Source organism: Panulirus ornatus, chromosome 17 (genome assembly GCF_036320965.1).
Source record: "Panulirus ornatus isolate Po-2019 chromosome 17, ASM3632096v1, whole genome shotgun sequence".
NCBI classification, from domain to species: Eukaryota; Metazoa; Arthropoda; class Malacostraca; order Decapoda; family Palinuridae; genus Panulirus; species Panulirus ornatus.
Genome location: NC_092240.1, coordinates 36,625,408 through 36,643,512, shown reverse-complemented (window position 1 = coordinate 36,643,512; position 18,105 = coordinate 36,625,408). Strand labels below are relative to the sequence as shown.

The 18,105-nt window shown below is 41.0% G+C and overlaps 1 protein-coding gene across 1 annotated transcript in view; it reads right to left on the bottom strand.

Moving 5' to 3' along the window:
- LOC139754424 (putative acyl-CoA synthetase YngI) overlaps positions 1–18,105 on the bottom strand; it is a 98,537-nt gene that overhangs the window by 44,594 nt on the left and 35,838 nt on the right. Inside the window, exon 3 of the mRNA XM_071671701.1 lies at positions 15,197–15,338. Coding sequence (XP_071527802.1) covers positions 15,197–15,338 — 142 coding nt within the window. The remainder of the gene's footprint in view (positions 1–15,196; positions 15,339–18,105) is intronic.

Sequence of the window (18,105 nt, the reverse complement as noted above, 5' to 3'; positions counted from 1 at the left end):
AAACCTACATTCACTGAGAACCAATCACTTTCCTCTCTTCCTACACGTACACATGCCTTACATCCTCAATAAAAACTTTTCACTGCTTCTAACAACTTGCCTCCTACACCATATATTCTTAATACCTTCCACAGAGCATCTCTATCAACTCTATCATATGCCTTCTCCAGATCCATAAATGCTACATACAAATCCATTTGCTTTTCTAAGTATTTCTCACATACATTCTTCTAAGCAAACACCTGATCCACACATCCTCTAACCACTTCTGAAACCACACTGCTCTTCCCCAATCTGATTGCTCTGTACATGCCTTCACCCTCTCAATCAATACCCTCCCATATATTTGCCACGAATACTCAACAAACTTATACCTCTGTAATTTGAGCACTCACTCTTATCCCCTTTGTCCCCCCATTTGTAAAATGGCACATGCACTATTTCCGCCAAGCCCTCATGGCGCCTCACCCATGAGTCATACATACATTATATAACCTTACCATACATATGATTTATTTATTTAAATTTATTTTTTGCTTTGTCCTGTCTCCCGCGTAGCGAGGTATCACAAGAAACAACGAAAGAATGGCCCAAACTCGCCCCGCTTACACAGTAATACATACACGTCCACACACGCAAATTACATACCTTACATCTCAATGTACAACATATATATACTCACACAACATATACATATATAACAACTATGTACATAATTCATACTGTCCTGCTTTATTTGTTCCCCATCATCGCCACCGAGCATCCCACACATGGATTAACATCCCCCTCCCCCTCATTGTGCGAGTTAGCACTAGAAATCCACCAAATCCGCACTTCGTTTCACACTCCAGTCTCTACTGTCATGTAATAATGCACCGAAACCACAGCTCCCTTTCCACATCCAGCGCACCACAAAACTTTCCATGGTTTTCCAACCTCACATGCCCCTGGTTCAATCCATTGACAGCACGTAGACCCCGGATACCACATCGTTCTAATTCACTCTATTCCTTGCAACGCCTTTCACCTCCTGCATGTTCAGGCCCCATCTTCAAATTCTTTTTCACTCCATCTTTCCCAACCGTCCAATATGGTCCCAACCACTTCTCCTCGTTCCCATCCACCTCTGACACATTATCCTCCTGGTCAATCTTTCTCACTCATCTCTCCATGTGACCAAACCATTTCATAACACCCTCTTCTGGTCTCTTCAACCACACCAACCTCATTTCCAGCACATCCATCCTCCTGTGCACAACTCTATCCATAGTCCACGCCTCGCAACCATACAACATTGTTGGAACCACTATTCCTTCAAACATACCCATTTTTGCTTTCCGAGATAATGCTCTCGACTTCCACACATTCTTCAAGGCTCCCAGAATTTTTGCCCCCTCCCCCACCCTATGATCCACTTCCGCTTCCATGTTTCCATCCGCTGCCAGATCCACTCCCAGATATCTAAAACACTTCACTTCCTCCAGTTTTTCTCCATTCAAACTCACCTCCCAATTGACTTGACCCTCAACCCTACTGTACCTAATAACCTTGCTCTTATTCACATTTACTCTTAACTTTCTTCTTTCACACACTTTACCAAACTCAGTCACCAGCTTCTGCAGTTTCTCACATGAATCAGCCACCAGCGCTGTATCATCAGCGAACAACAACTGACTCACTTCCCAAGCTCTCTCATCCCCAACAGACTTCATACTTGCCCCTCTTTCCAAAACTCTTGCATTCACCTCCCTAACAACCCCATCCATAAACAAATTAGACAACCATGGAGACATCACACACCCCTGCCGCAAACCTACATTCACTGAGAACCAATCACTTTCCTCTCTTCCTACACGTACACATGCCTTACATCCTCAATAAAAACTTTTCACTGCTTCTAACAACTTGCCTCCTACACCATATATTCTTAATACCTTCCACAGAGTATTCTTAATACCTTCCACAGAGCATCTCTATCAACTCTATCATATGCCTTCTCCAGATCCATAAATGCTACATACAAATCCATTTGCTTTTCTAAGTATTTCTCACATACATTCTTCAAAGCAAACACCTGATCCACACATCCTCTACCACTTCTGAAACCACACTGCTCTTCCCCAATCTGATGCTCTGTACATGCCTTCACCCTCTCAATCAATACCCTCCCATATAATTTGCCACGAATACTCAACAAACTTATACCTCTGTAATTTGAGCACTCACTCTTATCCCCTTTGCCTTTGTACAATGGCACTATGCACGCATTCCGCCAATCCTCAGGCATCTCACCATGAGTCATACATACATTAAATAACCTTACCAACCAGTCAACAATACAGTCACCGCCTTTTTTAATAAATTCCACTTCAATACCATCCAAACCTGCTGCCTTGCCGGCTTTCATCTTCCGCAAAGCTTTTACTACCTCTTCTCTGTTTACCAAATCATTTTCCCTAACCCTCGCACTTTGCATACCATCTCGACCAGAACACCCTATATCTGCCACTCTATCATCAAACATGTATACATATGTATACTTATATATATTTCTCTTTTTAAACCAGGTATTCCCAATCACCAGTCCTTTTTCAGCACATAAATCTAGAAGCTCTTCACCATTTCCATTTACAATGCTGAACACCCCATGTACACCAATTATTCTCTCAAATGCCACATTACTCACCTTTGCATTCAAATCACCCATCACTATAACCTGGTCTCGTGTATCAAAACTACTAACACACTTGCTCATCTGCTCCCAAAACACTTCACTATCATGATCTTTCTTCTCATGCCCAGGTGCATATGCACCAATAATCACCCACCTCTCTCCATCAACTTTCAGTTTTACCCATATCAATCTAGAGTTTACTTTCTTGCACTCTATCACAAACTCCCACCACTCCTCTTTCAGGAGTAGTGCTATTCCTTCACTTGCTCTTGTCCTCTCACTAACCCCTGACTTTACTCCCAAGACATTTCCAAACCACTCTTCCCCTTTACCCTTGAGCTTCGTTTCACTCAGAGCCAAAACATTCAGGTTCCTTTCCTCAAATATACTACCTATCTCTCCTTTTTTCTCATCTTGGTTACATCCACACACATTTAGACACCACAATCTGAGCCTTCGAGAAGGATGAGCACTCCCTGCGTGACTCCTTCTGTTTCCCCTTTTAGTTGAAATACAAGGAGGGGAGGGTTTCCAGCCCCCTGCTCCCATCCCATTTAGTCGCCTTTTACGACACGTGAGGAATGCGTGGGAAGTATTCTTTCTCCCCTATCCCCAGGGATATATCCTCTTTGTCAACCTTTCCTCACTCATTCTCTCCATGTGACCAAACCATTTCAATACACCTTCTTCTGCTCTCTCAACCACACTGTTTTTATTACCACACATCTCTCCCTTACCCTTTCTTTACTCTCTCAATCAAACCACCTCACACTCCATATACATACACATATATATTTTTATCTATTATACTTTGTCGCTGTCTCCTGCATTAGCGAGGTAGGGAAAGGAAACAGAAGAAAAAATGGCCCAACCCAACCACATACACATATATATACATACATGTCCACACATGCACATATACATACCTATACATCTCAATGTATACATATATATACACACACAGACATATACATATATACACATGTACATAATTCATACTGTCTGCCCTCATTCATTCCCGTCGCCACCCCGCCACACATGAAATGACAACCCCCTCCCCCCGCATGTGCGCGAAGTAGCGCTAGGAAAAGAAAACAAAGGCCACATTCGTTCACACTCAGTCTCTAGCCGTCATGTATAATGCATCGAAACCACACCTCCCTTTCCACATCCAGGCCCCACAAAACATTCCATGGTTTATCCGAGACACTTCACATGCCCTGGTTCAATCCACTGACAGCACATCGACCCCGGTATACCAAATCATTCTAATTCACTCAATTCCTTGCATGCCTTTCACCCTCCTGCATGTTCAGGCCCCAGTCGCTCAAAATCTTTTTCAATCCATCCTTCCGCCTCTAATTTGGTCTCCCGCTTCTCGTTTCCTCCACCTCTGACACATATATCCTCTTTGTCAACCTTTCCTCACTCATTCTCTCCATGTGACCAAACCATTTCAAAACACCCTCTTCTGCTCTCTCAACCACTCTCTTTTTACTACCACACATCTCTCTCTTACCCATTCTTTACTTAATCAAACCACCTCACACCAAATATTGTACTCAAACATCTCATTTCCAACACATCCACCCTCCACACAACCCTATCTATAGCCCACGCCTCGCAACCATATAACATTGTTGGAACCACTATTTCTTCAAACATACCCATTTTTGCTCTCCAAGATATCGTTCTCGCCTTCTATACATTCTTTAACGCTCCCAGAATCTTTGTCCCCTTCCCCATCCCGTGATTTACTTCCGCTTCCATCTGCTGCTAAATCCACTCCCAAATATCTAAAACACTTCACTTCCTCAAGTTTTTCTCCATTCAAACTTACCTCCCAATTGAGTTGTCCCTAAACTGAACCTAGTAACCTTGCTCTTATTCACATTCACTCTCACTTCACACACTTTACCAAAATCAGTCACCAGCTTCTGCAGCTTCTCACCAGAATCAGCCATCAGCGCTGTACCATCAGCAATCAACAACTCACTCACTTCCCTAGCCCTCTCATCCACAACAGACTCCATACTTGCCCCTCTCTCCAAAACTCTTGCATTCACTTCCCTAACAACCCCATCCATAAACATATTAAACAACCATGGAGACATCACACATCCTTGCCGCAAACCGACATTCACTGAGAACTAATCATTCAGTAAACACTTTCCATTGCTTCTAGCAACTTACCTCCCACACCATATACTCTTAATACCCTCTACAGAGCATCTCTATCAACTCTATCATATGCCTTCTCCAAATCCACAAATGCTACATACCAATCCATCTGTTTTTCTAAGTATTTCTCACATACATTCTTCAAAGCAAACACCTGATCCACACATACTCTACCGCTTCTGAAACCACACTGCTCTTCCTCAATCTGATGCTCTGTACATGCCTTCATCCTCTCAATCAATACCCTCCCATATAATTTCCCAGAAATACTCAACAAACTTATACCCCTGTAATTTGAACACTCACCTTTATCCCTTTGTGGGATGTGTTAAGGATATGTGGCATACGGGGGAAAACTGTTGGATGGTGTACAAGCCTTCTATAGAGGAGCAAATGCCTGTGTAAGAGTGAATGGAATGCTTAGTGAAAGTTCTGGGATACTTGTAGCTGTGAGGCAGGGCTGTGATGTCACTGTGGCTTTTTAATATTCATATATACATGGATGGAGTGATATGAGATATGGAAACAAAACTAGGGAAAAAGAATGCAGAGATGGAGTGTGGCAGTAAAATATGGTGGCTAATGGCAAGCCTGTTTGCAGATGATACAGTGTTGTTTGCAGAGAGTGAGGAGTTGCAGAAGGTTGTGAGTGTGTTTTAAGAGGTGTGTAAGCAGAGATGATTGAAGGTAAGTGCAAGAAAAAGTAGAGTAATGGTGTTTGAAAGGAAACAGAGTGAAAGTATAGATTTTGTAAAACCATATAGAAGGAAACAGAGTGAAAGTATAGATTTTGTAAAACCATATAGAATGAATGAAAGAAGAAAGTGTACTAAATTGAGCTGAGGATATGGGAGGAAAAATATTGGAAGTGAGGGAATACAAGTATCTGGGGGCTGTTTTTGGGTAAGTGTGGTGATATGGAAGGAGAGATAAGGGAGAGAGCAGTACAGAGTAATGAAGGGTAGAGGTGTAAGTATGGGAGTGAAAAGAGGATTAAGGGACAGCATAGTCCTCTAAACCCTGACCTATGTAGACGAAACATGGACGTGGAATGAGTCACAGAGGTAAAGAATCCAGGCTGTGGAAATGAGGTTTTTGAGAAGAGCAAGTAATGTGATTCGATGGAATGAAGAAAGAAATGAAAGGGTGCAGAGAGATGTGGTATGGCAAGGAATGCAAAGGGAATGAATTGTGGAGAAGTAGAATGGGTGAAATGTAATACTTTGAGATGGTTTGGGCATGTGGAAAGAATGCAAGCCTGTGAGTTTACAAAGAGAGTGTATGATAGTAAAATTAAAGGGGTTAGGGTGAGTGGAAAACCACCTGTGACTTGGGCAAACAGGGTGGAGGAATACTGGAGAGATAAACATAGGAAGAACGCATGGAATGGTGTATGCAAGGGAGACATGCAAGAACAGGGATAAGTGGAGGCTCTTCTGCCATGGCCACCTCTTGATGGGAGTTCCCAGAGGAACAGGCATCAGAGATATAGGTAGATAGAAAGTATCTAAACTCCTGCCATGAGGCTGTGGCATCTTCTCATCCACAAGCCAAGATCCTCTACCTTGGAGATGTTAACATTCATCATAGGGGATGGCTGAATTCCTCTAAAAGGATGCTGGAGGGATTGAAGCCCTCACCTTCTTCATTCTCAAAGATTTAGAATAAATTATCTCCCACCCTAACCATATTTCTAACTGCTGTCAACACTCTCCTAATTTTTTTCTTTATACATATCATGTTGAAGGCTCCAGTCATGAACAAAAGTCCACATCAAGGCCAAGCCTTAACTGAAATATTGTGAGAATTATGAAACAGAAAAAGAAAAGACAAGGGAAAATATCTACATATTTTGGAGGAAGTGACAAACCTGTTTTTTAGTGTGCTAGGGGACAGTTATTTGGAAAGACATGAGAAGGTTGAGAGTTCCAAAACTTCAACATGTATGGAAAGAAGCAGGTATCAAAACGGCCCACCCTAGAGTTGCCGATGGCAACACAATAATCACATGACAGAGCAGCTTGCCAAGTATTGCATGGTCTAGCTAGTGGTGTACGCAGACAAGTCACCAGCTCTCGGGAGCAAAAACCAAAGTTATACCAACAGAAGAGGGAAAGTGAACCAACACTGCAACATGGGGTAAGGGGGTCACACTTGAAATTTAGCCTGGGACAGTTTTTAAGTCAAACTGCTTTGACTCAACTCTGTTAAGTAAGAATGCATAGCTAGAACCACCCCACATGTGAGAGCAGTAATCCATACAAGGACGAATCAATCCCTTACATAAATAGAGCAAGCATTCAGAAGATAAGAAGTTTCGACATCTAAACAGGACAACCAGTTTTTTAGAGGTAGACTCAGCTATTCCTATAATATGGGGTTTCCAAGAAAGTGGATGTTTAAGTAATACCATGACTCAAGAGGTGGAATTATAGAACCATGAAAAGAGAGATAAGAGTTGTGAGGAGTTTTCAATACAGAGATGGGTAGAAAGTGGGTCTTGGAGGCACTAGATAAGATTTTGTGTACCCCACTGAAATATCCTGTCCAAGTCTGAGTTCACCGAGGATGCAGTGTCTAGATGAGATGAAGATTGAGTGAGAGAAGAGGAAGCAGAACTGAAGATGTGGATGACTGCAGTGTTGAGTAATCACCGTACTGAGTGCATTGGATTTTTTGCGGAGAGGAAATCGTTGAAAAAAAGGAGAAACAGTGTAGGGAACAGGACAGAACCATGAGGGACACTACTGTTGATTTAAAAAAGTGGTGAGGCTGATCCATCAACAACCAGAGAAAGATCAGCTGAAGAGGAAGCTATACATGATGCAGCAAAATGAGGGGAAGCCAAAAGAAGAGAGCTTAGAGATAAGACCCTGATATCACACCCTGTCAAAAGCCTTAGATATGTCAAAGGCAACCACACGACTCCCCAAAATATTTCAGGGATGGCCACAGTCAACTTGGGATGGTTTATAAAATGAGTGCCTGGCTTAGACTAGGGTATATGTATTCATATAGTATAAATGAGATGGCCTCAATTAGGGCTTCAGTTGCCCATGCTGTCTCAGCTCAGAAAGAAAGAAAGAAAAAAAAACTCCCAAGCACACCTTCCACACTCCAGCATGTTCAGGCCATATGTGCTCAAAACCTTATTCACCTATCCTTCTTTCTCCAATTCAGTCTTCCTCTTCTTGTCCCATCCACTTCTGACACATCTATCCTCTTTGTCATTCTCTCCATATGTCCAAATTATTTCAGCACACCCTTTAGCACTCTCAACCATACTCTCCTTATTACTTCAACTCTCTCTTACCCTAACAATTCTTTCCCAATCAATTCTCCTCAAATCACATATTGTCCTCAACTATTTCATTTCCAAAACTCTCATCCTCTTCCATACATTCTCATCTACAGTCCATGCCTTGCATCCATGCAACACTATCATGACTACTATATCTTCACAAACACCTATCTTTGTCCTCCCATTTGGCAACCACTCTTTCTACACATTCTTCAATGCTCCCAGGACCTTCTCCTTTCATCCACTGTATGACTTACTTTAGCTCCTACAGTTCTGTTCACTGCCATGTCCATTCCCAGAACCAAAAACATCCAAATTTTTGCCATTCAAATTCACTTCTCAACTAACCTCTTTGCACTATCAAACCTAATAACCCTTCTTTTATTCATATTTACTCTCAACTTTTTCCTTTTACTTACTCTCCCACATTCAGATATCAACTTTGGCACTTTCTCACTCAATTCTGCCACCAGTGTCATGTCATCAGAAGACAACAACTAATTCACCTCCCGGGCCCCCCAGCTACCAATAGATTGCAAACCGGCCCCTTTCTCCAAGCCCCTTGCTTTTACCCACCTCATAAACCCATCCATAAACATTAAACAGTTATGGTGACATGACAGCTCTACCCATTTTCATCAGTCACCGTGAGTCTGTTGTGGTCTGAAAAGCATCAATATACATGTGGATGATTTAATAAATCTAATTCAGGAGTGCCCTGCTCTCTATGATCCTAGTAATTGGAGACAAGACTGTGATGTGATCTCTGCCATGTGGAAAGAGGTTGCTGCTGAAATGAAATGTATAGGAAGACCATATATAAGTAAACAGAAGTCTACAATTTTGTTGGTACATCAAGAATCTCAAAATATTTCACATAAGTTTACACACTGTTTACTAAGTGTACATATACATACACAAAATTAATGGAAAGTAGATTTTCTAGTCAATAACCAATAGTTGAGCACCTGATGAATTTAACAGGAAAGGTTATGTAGGTATATTATAATAGTCTGGGCTCTTATAAGTAAATTGATAATATCTGAAAACACATTATATTAATCACTCTTTACTAATTATTTAACAGGAAAGCTTATGTAGGTATATTATAATAGTCTGGACTCTTATAAGTAAATTGATAATATCTGAAAATACGTTATTTTAATCTCTTTACTAATTATGTTTGTGGAAAGGAACCTGGATGTTTTGGCTCTGAGTGAAATGAAGCTCAAGGGTAAAGGGGAAGAGTGGTTTGGGAATGTCTTGTGAGTAAAGTCAGGGGTTAGTGAGAGGACAAGAGCAAGGGAAGGAGTAGCACTACTCCTGAAACAGGAGTTGTGAGAGTATGTGACAGAGTGTAAGAAAGTAGACTCTTGATTGATATGGGTAAAACTGAAAGTGGATGGAGAGAGATGGGTAATTATTGGCACATATGCACCTGGGCATGAGAAGAAAGATCATGAGGCAAGTGTTTTTGGAGCAGATGAGTGAGTGTGTTAGTAGTTTTGATGCATGAGACCAGGTTATAGTGATGGGTGATTTGAATGCAAAGGTGAGTAATGTGGCAGTTGAGGGAATAATTGGTGTACATGGGGTGTTCAGTGTTGTAAATGGAAATGGTGAAGAGCTTGTAGATTTATGTGCTGAAAAAGGACTGGTGATTAGGAATACCTGGTTTAAAAAGAGAGATATACATAAGTATACGTATGTAAGTAGGAGAGATGGCCAGAGAGTATTACTGAACTACGTGTAAATTGATAGGCGTGCAAAAGAGAGACTTTTGGATGTTAATGTGCTGAGAGGTGCAACTGGAGGGATGTCTGATCATTATCTTGTGGAGGCGAAGGTGAAGATTTGTAGTGGTTTTCAGAAAAGAAGAGAGAATGTTGGGTGAAAAGAGTAGTGAGAGTACGTGAGCTTGGGAAGGAGACCTGTGTGAGGAAGTACCATGCGAGACTGAGTGCAGAATGGAAAAAGGTGAGAACAATGGAAGTAAGGGGAGTGGGGGAGGAATGGGATGTATTTAGGGAAGCAGTGATGGCTTGCGCAAAAGATGCTTGTGGCATGAGAAGCGTGGGAGGTGGGCAGATTAGAAAGGGTGGTGAGTGGTGGGATGAAAAAGTAAGATTATTAGTGAAAAAGAAAAAAGAGGCATTTGGACGATTTTTGCAGGGAAAAAACGCAAATGACTGGGAGATGTATAAAAGAAAGAGGCAAGAGGTTTAGAGAAAGGTGCAGGAGGTGAAAAAGAGGGCAAATGAGAGTTGGGGTGAGAGAGTATCATTAAATTTTAGGTAGAATAAAAAGATGTTTTGGAAGGAAGTAAATAAAGTGCGTAAGACAAGGACCAAATGGGAACATCAGTGAAGGGGGCTAATGGGAAGGGGATAACAAGTAGTGGTGATGTGAGAAGGAGATCAAGTGAGTATTTTGAAGGCTTGTTGAATGTGTTTGATGACAGAGTGGTAGATATAGGGTGTTTTGGTTGAGGTGGTGTGCAAAGTGAGAGGGTTAGGGAAAATGATTTGGTAAACTGAGAAGAGGTAGTAAAAGCTTTGCAGAAGATGAAAACCGGCAAGGCAGCAGGTTTGGATGGTATTGCAGTGGAATTTATTAAAAAAAAGGGGTGACTGTATTGCTGACTGGTTGGTAAGGTTCTTTAGTGTATGTATGATTCATAGTGAGGTGCCTGAGGATTGGCAGAATGCTTGCATAGTGCCATTGTACAAAGGCAAAGGGGATAAGAGTGAGTGCTCAAATTACAGAGGTATAAGTTTGTTGAGTATTCATGGGAAATTATATGGGAGGGTATTGATTGAGAGGGTGAAGGCATGTACAGAGCATCAGATTGGGGAAGAGCAGTGTGGTTTCAGAAGTGATAAAGGATGTGTGGATCAGGTGTTTGCTTCGTAGAATGTATGTGAGAAATACTTAGAAAAGCAAATGGATTTGTATGTAGCATTTATGGATCTGGAGAAGGCATATGATAGAGTTGATAGAGATGCTCTGTGGAAGGTATTAAGAATATATGGTGAGGGAGGCAAGTTCTTAGAAGCAAAGAAAAGTTTTTATCGAGGATGTAAGGCATGTGTATGTGTAGGAAGAGAGGAAAGTGATTGGTTCTCTGTGAATGTTGGTTTGCAGCAGGGGTGTCTGATGTCTCCATGGTTGTTTAATTTGTTTATGGATGGGGTTGTTAGGGAAGTGAATGCAAGAGTTTTGGAAAGAGGGGCAAGCATGCAGTCTGTTGTGGATGAGAGAGCTTGGGAAGTGAGTCAGTTGTTGTTCGCTGATGATACAGTGCTGGTGGCTAATTCATGTGAGAAACTGCAGAAGCTGGTGACTGAGTTTGGTAAAGTGTGTGAAAAAGTTGAGAGTAAATGTGAATAAGAGCAAGTTTATTAGGTACAGTAGGGTTGAGGGACAAGTCAATTGGGAGATAAGCTTGAATGGAGAAAAACTGGAGGAAGTGAAGTGTTTTAGATATCTGGGAGTGGATTTGGCAGCGGATGGAACCATGGAAGCAGAAGTGAATCATAGGGTGAGGGAGGGGGCGAAAGTTCTGGGAGTATTGAAGAATGTTTGGAAGTCGAGAACATTATCTCAGAAAGCAAAAATGGGTACGTTTGAAGGAATAGTGGTTCCAAAAATGTTATAAGGTTGCGAGGCATGGGCTATAGATAGAGTTGTGCGGAGGAGGGTGGATGTGCCGGAAATGAGATGTTTGAGGACAATATGTGGTGTGAGGTGGTTTGATCGAGTAAGTAATAACAGGGTAAGAGAGATGTGTGGTAGTAAAAAGAGTGTGGTTGAGAGAGCAGAAGAGGGTGTTTTGAAATGGTTTGGTCACATGGAGGGAATGAGTGAGGAAAGATTGACCAAGAGGATATATGTGTCAGAGGTGGATGGAATGAGGAGAAATGGGAGACCAAGTTGGAGGTGGAAAGATGGAGTGAAAAAGATTATGAGTGATGGGGGCCTGAACATGCAGGAGGGTGAAAGGCGTGCAAGGAATAGAGTGAATTTGAATGATGTGTTATACTGGGGTCGACGTGCTGTCAATGGATTGAACCAGGGAGTGTGAAGTGTCTGGGGTAAACCATGGAAAGTTCTGCGGGGCCTGGATGTGGATAGGGAGCTGTGGATTCAGTGCATTATACATGACAGCTAGAGACAGCGTGAACGAATGTGGCCTTTGTTGTCTTTTCCTAGCGCTACCCCGCGCACATGTGGGGGGAGGGAGTTGTTATTTCAAGTGTGGCAGGATGGCAATGGGAATGAATAAAGGCAGACAGTATGATGTACATGATTATATATGTGTATGTCTATGTGTGTATATATATGTATAAGTTGAGATGTATAGGTATGTATATTTGCGTGTGTGGATGTGTATGTATATTAATGTGTATGTGGGTGGGTTGGGCCATTCTTTCGTCTGTTTCCTTGCGCTACCTTGCTAACGCGGGAGACAGCGACAAAGCAAAATAAAATAAAAATAAAAAAATAAAATTAAATAAAATACTAATTATATAATTGTAAAGGAAAAAATAAAAATTACTTAAATGTAGTAAATATCTTGATGAAATAACTAATATTACTATATTACCATTGAGATGCAATCACTCTATCTTGCCACTCAGTAGCCCCATACAAGAACATGAATTAATCCTTCAGAATGTTACAAACTAATGGTGCTTGTCCTGTAGGCTTTGTGCCTCTTATAGGTGCTAGGCACATGTCTCAACAACAAAAATCAATTGCATCATCAACACCATCACCATGAAAGTTGAAATCATTTTCTTTTCTTTATGAAGTCATGAAGAACTCATGCACTTTTTTACAGCTGCTTCAGAGACTTTCACTCTTGTTTCCATAGCTGTTTCAAGTACTCCAAAATCTGGTCTTTTGATGCTGACTTCATGTACACAAAATCAGTTTTTCCTTATTTCATGCCGCCAAAACCACAACAGAACATATACTTTAAATATTTACATCTCTCGCTTTCACACCCTAAGCCCCTTTTAAATGGACGGATAGAATATAGAAGCTTGCAGCATGGTACAGTCTGTCATCTACAGGACATGTAATGATTGTTATCTGTGATAAAATGTTGTTCATATTCAGGAAGGGTCCTGATCTCAGACTAAATACGTACATCAGTAGAGGACTTATCAACAGTAAACACTATTTGCATAAGGCATATGAAATGTTTTAAGTGGCTGCATTCCAGGAAACCTTCTTTAGCCACATGAAACACATATGAGAATGGTTTGAACCCTAACCCTGACTCATTCTCTACCTACTTCCTAGATATAATTCAGGTACTATTTCCATTCTCCACCAGATAATTTCTTCATAGAATACCAGGTCAGCTGTTATCTGGCTCTTTCATGAACTCCCACTGGGAGGTATCATATTTCTCAAGTGTATGAACTTCAAGAAACTGGTCAGAATTCAAGAGGAAAATTACTGTCACAATAGGGTTATCCTTCTGATGAATATGTCAGTCAGTGTTATATGTTGCAAGGCACTGTAGAATTTCCTAAAGATATTGAACAGAACAGGGAAAAGCAGTTGGGATATGCAGAAGAAACTACCTCAATAAATGATGAAGTTCAGAAAGATTATATATATGGAATCTAATTCATTTTAGTACAACCTCAGGAAGTAACAGAGATGAGCAAAGTCTTAGCATGGCTGATGTGACTAGCTTCCTCATTATATCTTCATTCTTATAATCCACGACTTTCTGATCAGGTAATAGTTAGACCATGAAATGTGATTTATTTGTGAATTGTATGGTGGAAATTCTTTTCTAATGTGGTCCCATCTGTAACATACTTAATCAACATCATGAAGAGAAGTTTCTGTAAAAGTCTAACTTCTAACCACCCACTTTCTTTCTTATGATTAAACTAAATCATGGGTAATTTTTCCACAGCAAGATAAGAGAGTCAGTATCTGACTCGGTCAAGAAGAATCCAAATAACGAAAAGCGGGATGTGTACAGCTGGGCAATGTCACATACACAAGTCCCTCTCTACACAGTCTACAGTGCTATGTAGTGCTAAGCTATCTATCTGCCTATATCTCTATCACGTGTTCCCTTCAGGAACTCCCTTAAGGGGGCAGCTATGGCAAAAGTCTCCATGATTGGAGAACTCCAGTGCTACTTTTTAGCCTTTTGTGCCTTAACCTTAACTGGCTACTGGCAGAGTGCAGCTCTAGTGCAGTGTTTTCAGAGGCTCCTTCCTAATATTCCTACCAACTTCACTACCTAATGTGTACCTGATGTTCTAACCTATTACTTTTACATAATGCTCCCAACTAATATTCCAACCAACTACTTCTACCAAATGTTGTTACCTAATACTTCTATCTGTTCCTTCTATCATCTTACCAAATGGCAAGGATAGCGCATAGAGCTCACCACAAGAAAAATCTAGGATTACAAAGAATGAGTTATTTAATTGTTGTCAAGTGTTATGAGTGACAAAGAGAGATTGTAAGTTTTTGGACAGAATGCCAGCAGTCAAGGTGTGGGTGAGGCAGAAAGATAAGACAACTACCTTCATGGGAGTGCAACTTGAAAACCACTGATGTGCTGGCTCACTATACAGCTGCCACTAACCCTCTCATTACCCAGGAGGGTAGTAACAGCAATACATCTCCCTAGTCAGAGTCTTCCTACCAACTACTACCAAGCACATATGTACAACCTTTTACACTCTTTACATACCATGCATCTGCATTTAAGTCATGAAGAGAATGTTTATGCTGAAGTTTGGTATTTAGTCGAGAAAGAAAACTGAAGTGAGTTTGATGAACCTCTCTTACAATGATACTTAATGAAAGCCTTAAGTATAGGCTCTTGGTTGATGACATGCAACATACTGTTAAAAGATCCTTCAGATATTTTCATGTAGGTCACTGCTCTGATGACTGAAACCTTTCCTGCTTCTTACCAAGGCATTCACATTAGAGTGATGGAAGCATCTATCAACTGTGAATACTTTCCAAACAGAATATTTTTAGCTCACCTGTGCTTCAATAACATTTGGATGTCTCATGAGAAAGTTCTCCAACTCAGCTGGGTAGATGTTCTCACCACCACGGATAATCAAATCCTTAATACGACCAATTATCCTGCCATAACCATCAGGCTGTAATACTGCTAGATCTCTGTCAATAAACAAAAATGATTACTGCATGTAATTCTAATACTTACTGTAAAGAAATACATTGAAAAGGGAGCTTTGATGAAGAGACTTACTTTTACATTATGACAACATGTAAGAAACTGTTTACCTTTCAATCCAAAGAGGTCTTATCAGACAATAAACATCACCCAATCATAAAACTTTTGTCAAAGAATCCACAACCCAACATACAACTGGCTTCTTGGCTTAGTTAATCATATCAATATCCAGTGAGTCTGATGCACATTCACTAAACCCATAAATTCTCCAGCAATAAAGCTAGCCAATTTAATAATATGATATACGTCAAGCTGTATCTCTGCAGGATCCAATGTTACAGTGGGGCAGCTAGCTTGTCTCTTTATTTGCATGCCCTCTACACAGCAACAACCCTGTTGCCACATCTACCTTCTACCGCATCTGCCCTCTCATCAAAGAAACTAAATCCTTATAAACTCCAGATATACATAATTCCAATAATTTTTTTTTATACATAATCACTGTTTCCTGCATCAGCGAGGTAAAGCAGAAAACAGACAAAGAATGGCCCACCCATTCATATACACATATACAAACAAAAATGCTCATATACACACATATAGATAATATTTTCATTTATATATTATACTTTGTCCCTGTCTCCCACATACACAAGTATATACATAGACGTCCACACAAGCATATATACATACCTATACATTTCAACATATACATATATACATACATACAGACATATACATATATACACATGTACATAATTAATACTTGCTGCCTTTATTCATTGCCGGCGCCACCGCACCACATATGAAATGACAACCCCCTCCCCCCACATGCGCGTGAGGTAGCGCTAGGAAAAGACAACAAAGGCCACATTCGTTTACACTCATTAGCTAGCTATCATGTATTATACACCGAAACCACAGCTCCCCTTCTACATCCAGGCCCCACAAAACTCTCCATGGTTTACTCCAGATGCTTCACATGCCCTGGTTCAATCCAGTGACAGCACGTCAACCCCAATATACCACATCATTCCAATTCACTCTATTCCTTCACCCTCCTGCATCTTCAGGCCCTGATTGCTCAAAATCTTTTTCACTCCATCCTTCCACCTCCAATTTGGTCTTCCACTTCTCATTCCCTCCACCTCTGACACATATACCTCTCTGTCAATCTTTCCTCAACTCATTCTCTCCATGTGACCAAACCATTTCAATACACCCTCTCGTACTCTGTCAAACGCAATCTTTTTTTACCACACATCTCTCCTACCCTTTCATCATTTACTCAATCAAACCACCTCACACCACATATTGTCCTCAAACATCTCATTTCTAACACATCCACCCTCCTCCGCACAGCCCTATCTATGCCCCATGCCTCACAACCACATAACATTACTGGAACCGCTATTCCTTCAAACATACCCATTTTTGCTTTCCAAGATAATGTTCTCTACTGCCACACATTTTTCAACACTCTCAGAACTTTCACCCCCTACCCCACCCTGTGACTCACTTTCACTTCCATGGTTCCATCCGCTACCAAATCCACTCCCAGATATCTAACAAACTTCACTTCCTCCAGTTTTTCTTCATTTAAACTTACCTCCCTATTCACTTGTCCCTCAACCCTACTATACCTAATAACCTTCCTCTTATTCACATTTACCCTCAGCTATCTTCTTTCACACACTTTATCAAACTCAGTCACAAGCTTCTGCAATTTTTCACCTGAATCAGCAACCAACGCTGTATCATTAGCGAATAACAACTGGCACTTCCCAAGCCCTCTCATCCACAACAAACAGCATACTTGCCCCCTCTCTCTAAAACTTGCATTCACCTCCCTAATCACCCCATCCATAAACAAATTAAACAACCATGGAGACATCATGCACCCTTGCTGCGAACTGACATTCACTGAGAACCAAACAGTTTCCTCTCTTCCTACTCATACACATGCCTTACATCCTCTATGAAAACTTTTCACTGCTTCTAGCAAATTGCCTCCAAGTATTTTAAACATACATTCTTCAAAGAAAACACCTGATCCACACACCCTCTACCACTTCTGAAACCACACTGCTCTTCCCCAATTTGATGCTCTGTACATGCCTTCACCCTCTTAATCAATACTTAACCATATAATTTCCCAGGAATACTCAACAAACTTATACCTCTGTAATTTGAACAGTCACCTTTATTCCCTTTGCCTTTGTACAATGGCACTATGCATCCATACCGCCAATCCATAAGCCATAAATATATTGAATATCCTCACCAACCAGTCAACAACACAGTCACCCCCTTTTTTAATAAATTCCACTGCAATACCATCCAAAACCACCGCCTTGCTAGATTTCATCTTCCGCAAAGCTTTCTTTACCTCTTCTCTGTTTAACAAACCATTCTCCCTGACCCTCTCCCTTCGCACACCACCTTGACCTAAACACCATATATCTGCCACTCTATCATCTAACAAATTCAACAAACATTCAAAAAACTCACTCTATCTCCTTCTCATATCACCACTACTTGTTGTTACCTCCCCATTAGCTCCCTTCACCAATGTTACCATTTCAGAGTACAGGACGTAAGGGGAGTGGAGGAGGAGGAGAGGAATGCATTTAGGGAAGCAGTGATGGCTTGTGCAAAAGATGCTTGCGGCATGAGAAGCGTGGGAGGTGGGCAGATTAGAAAGGGTAGTGACCGGTGGAATGAAGAAGTAAAATTATTAGGAAAAGAGAA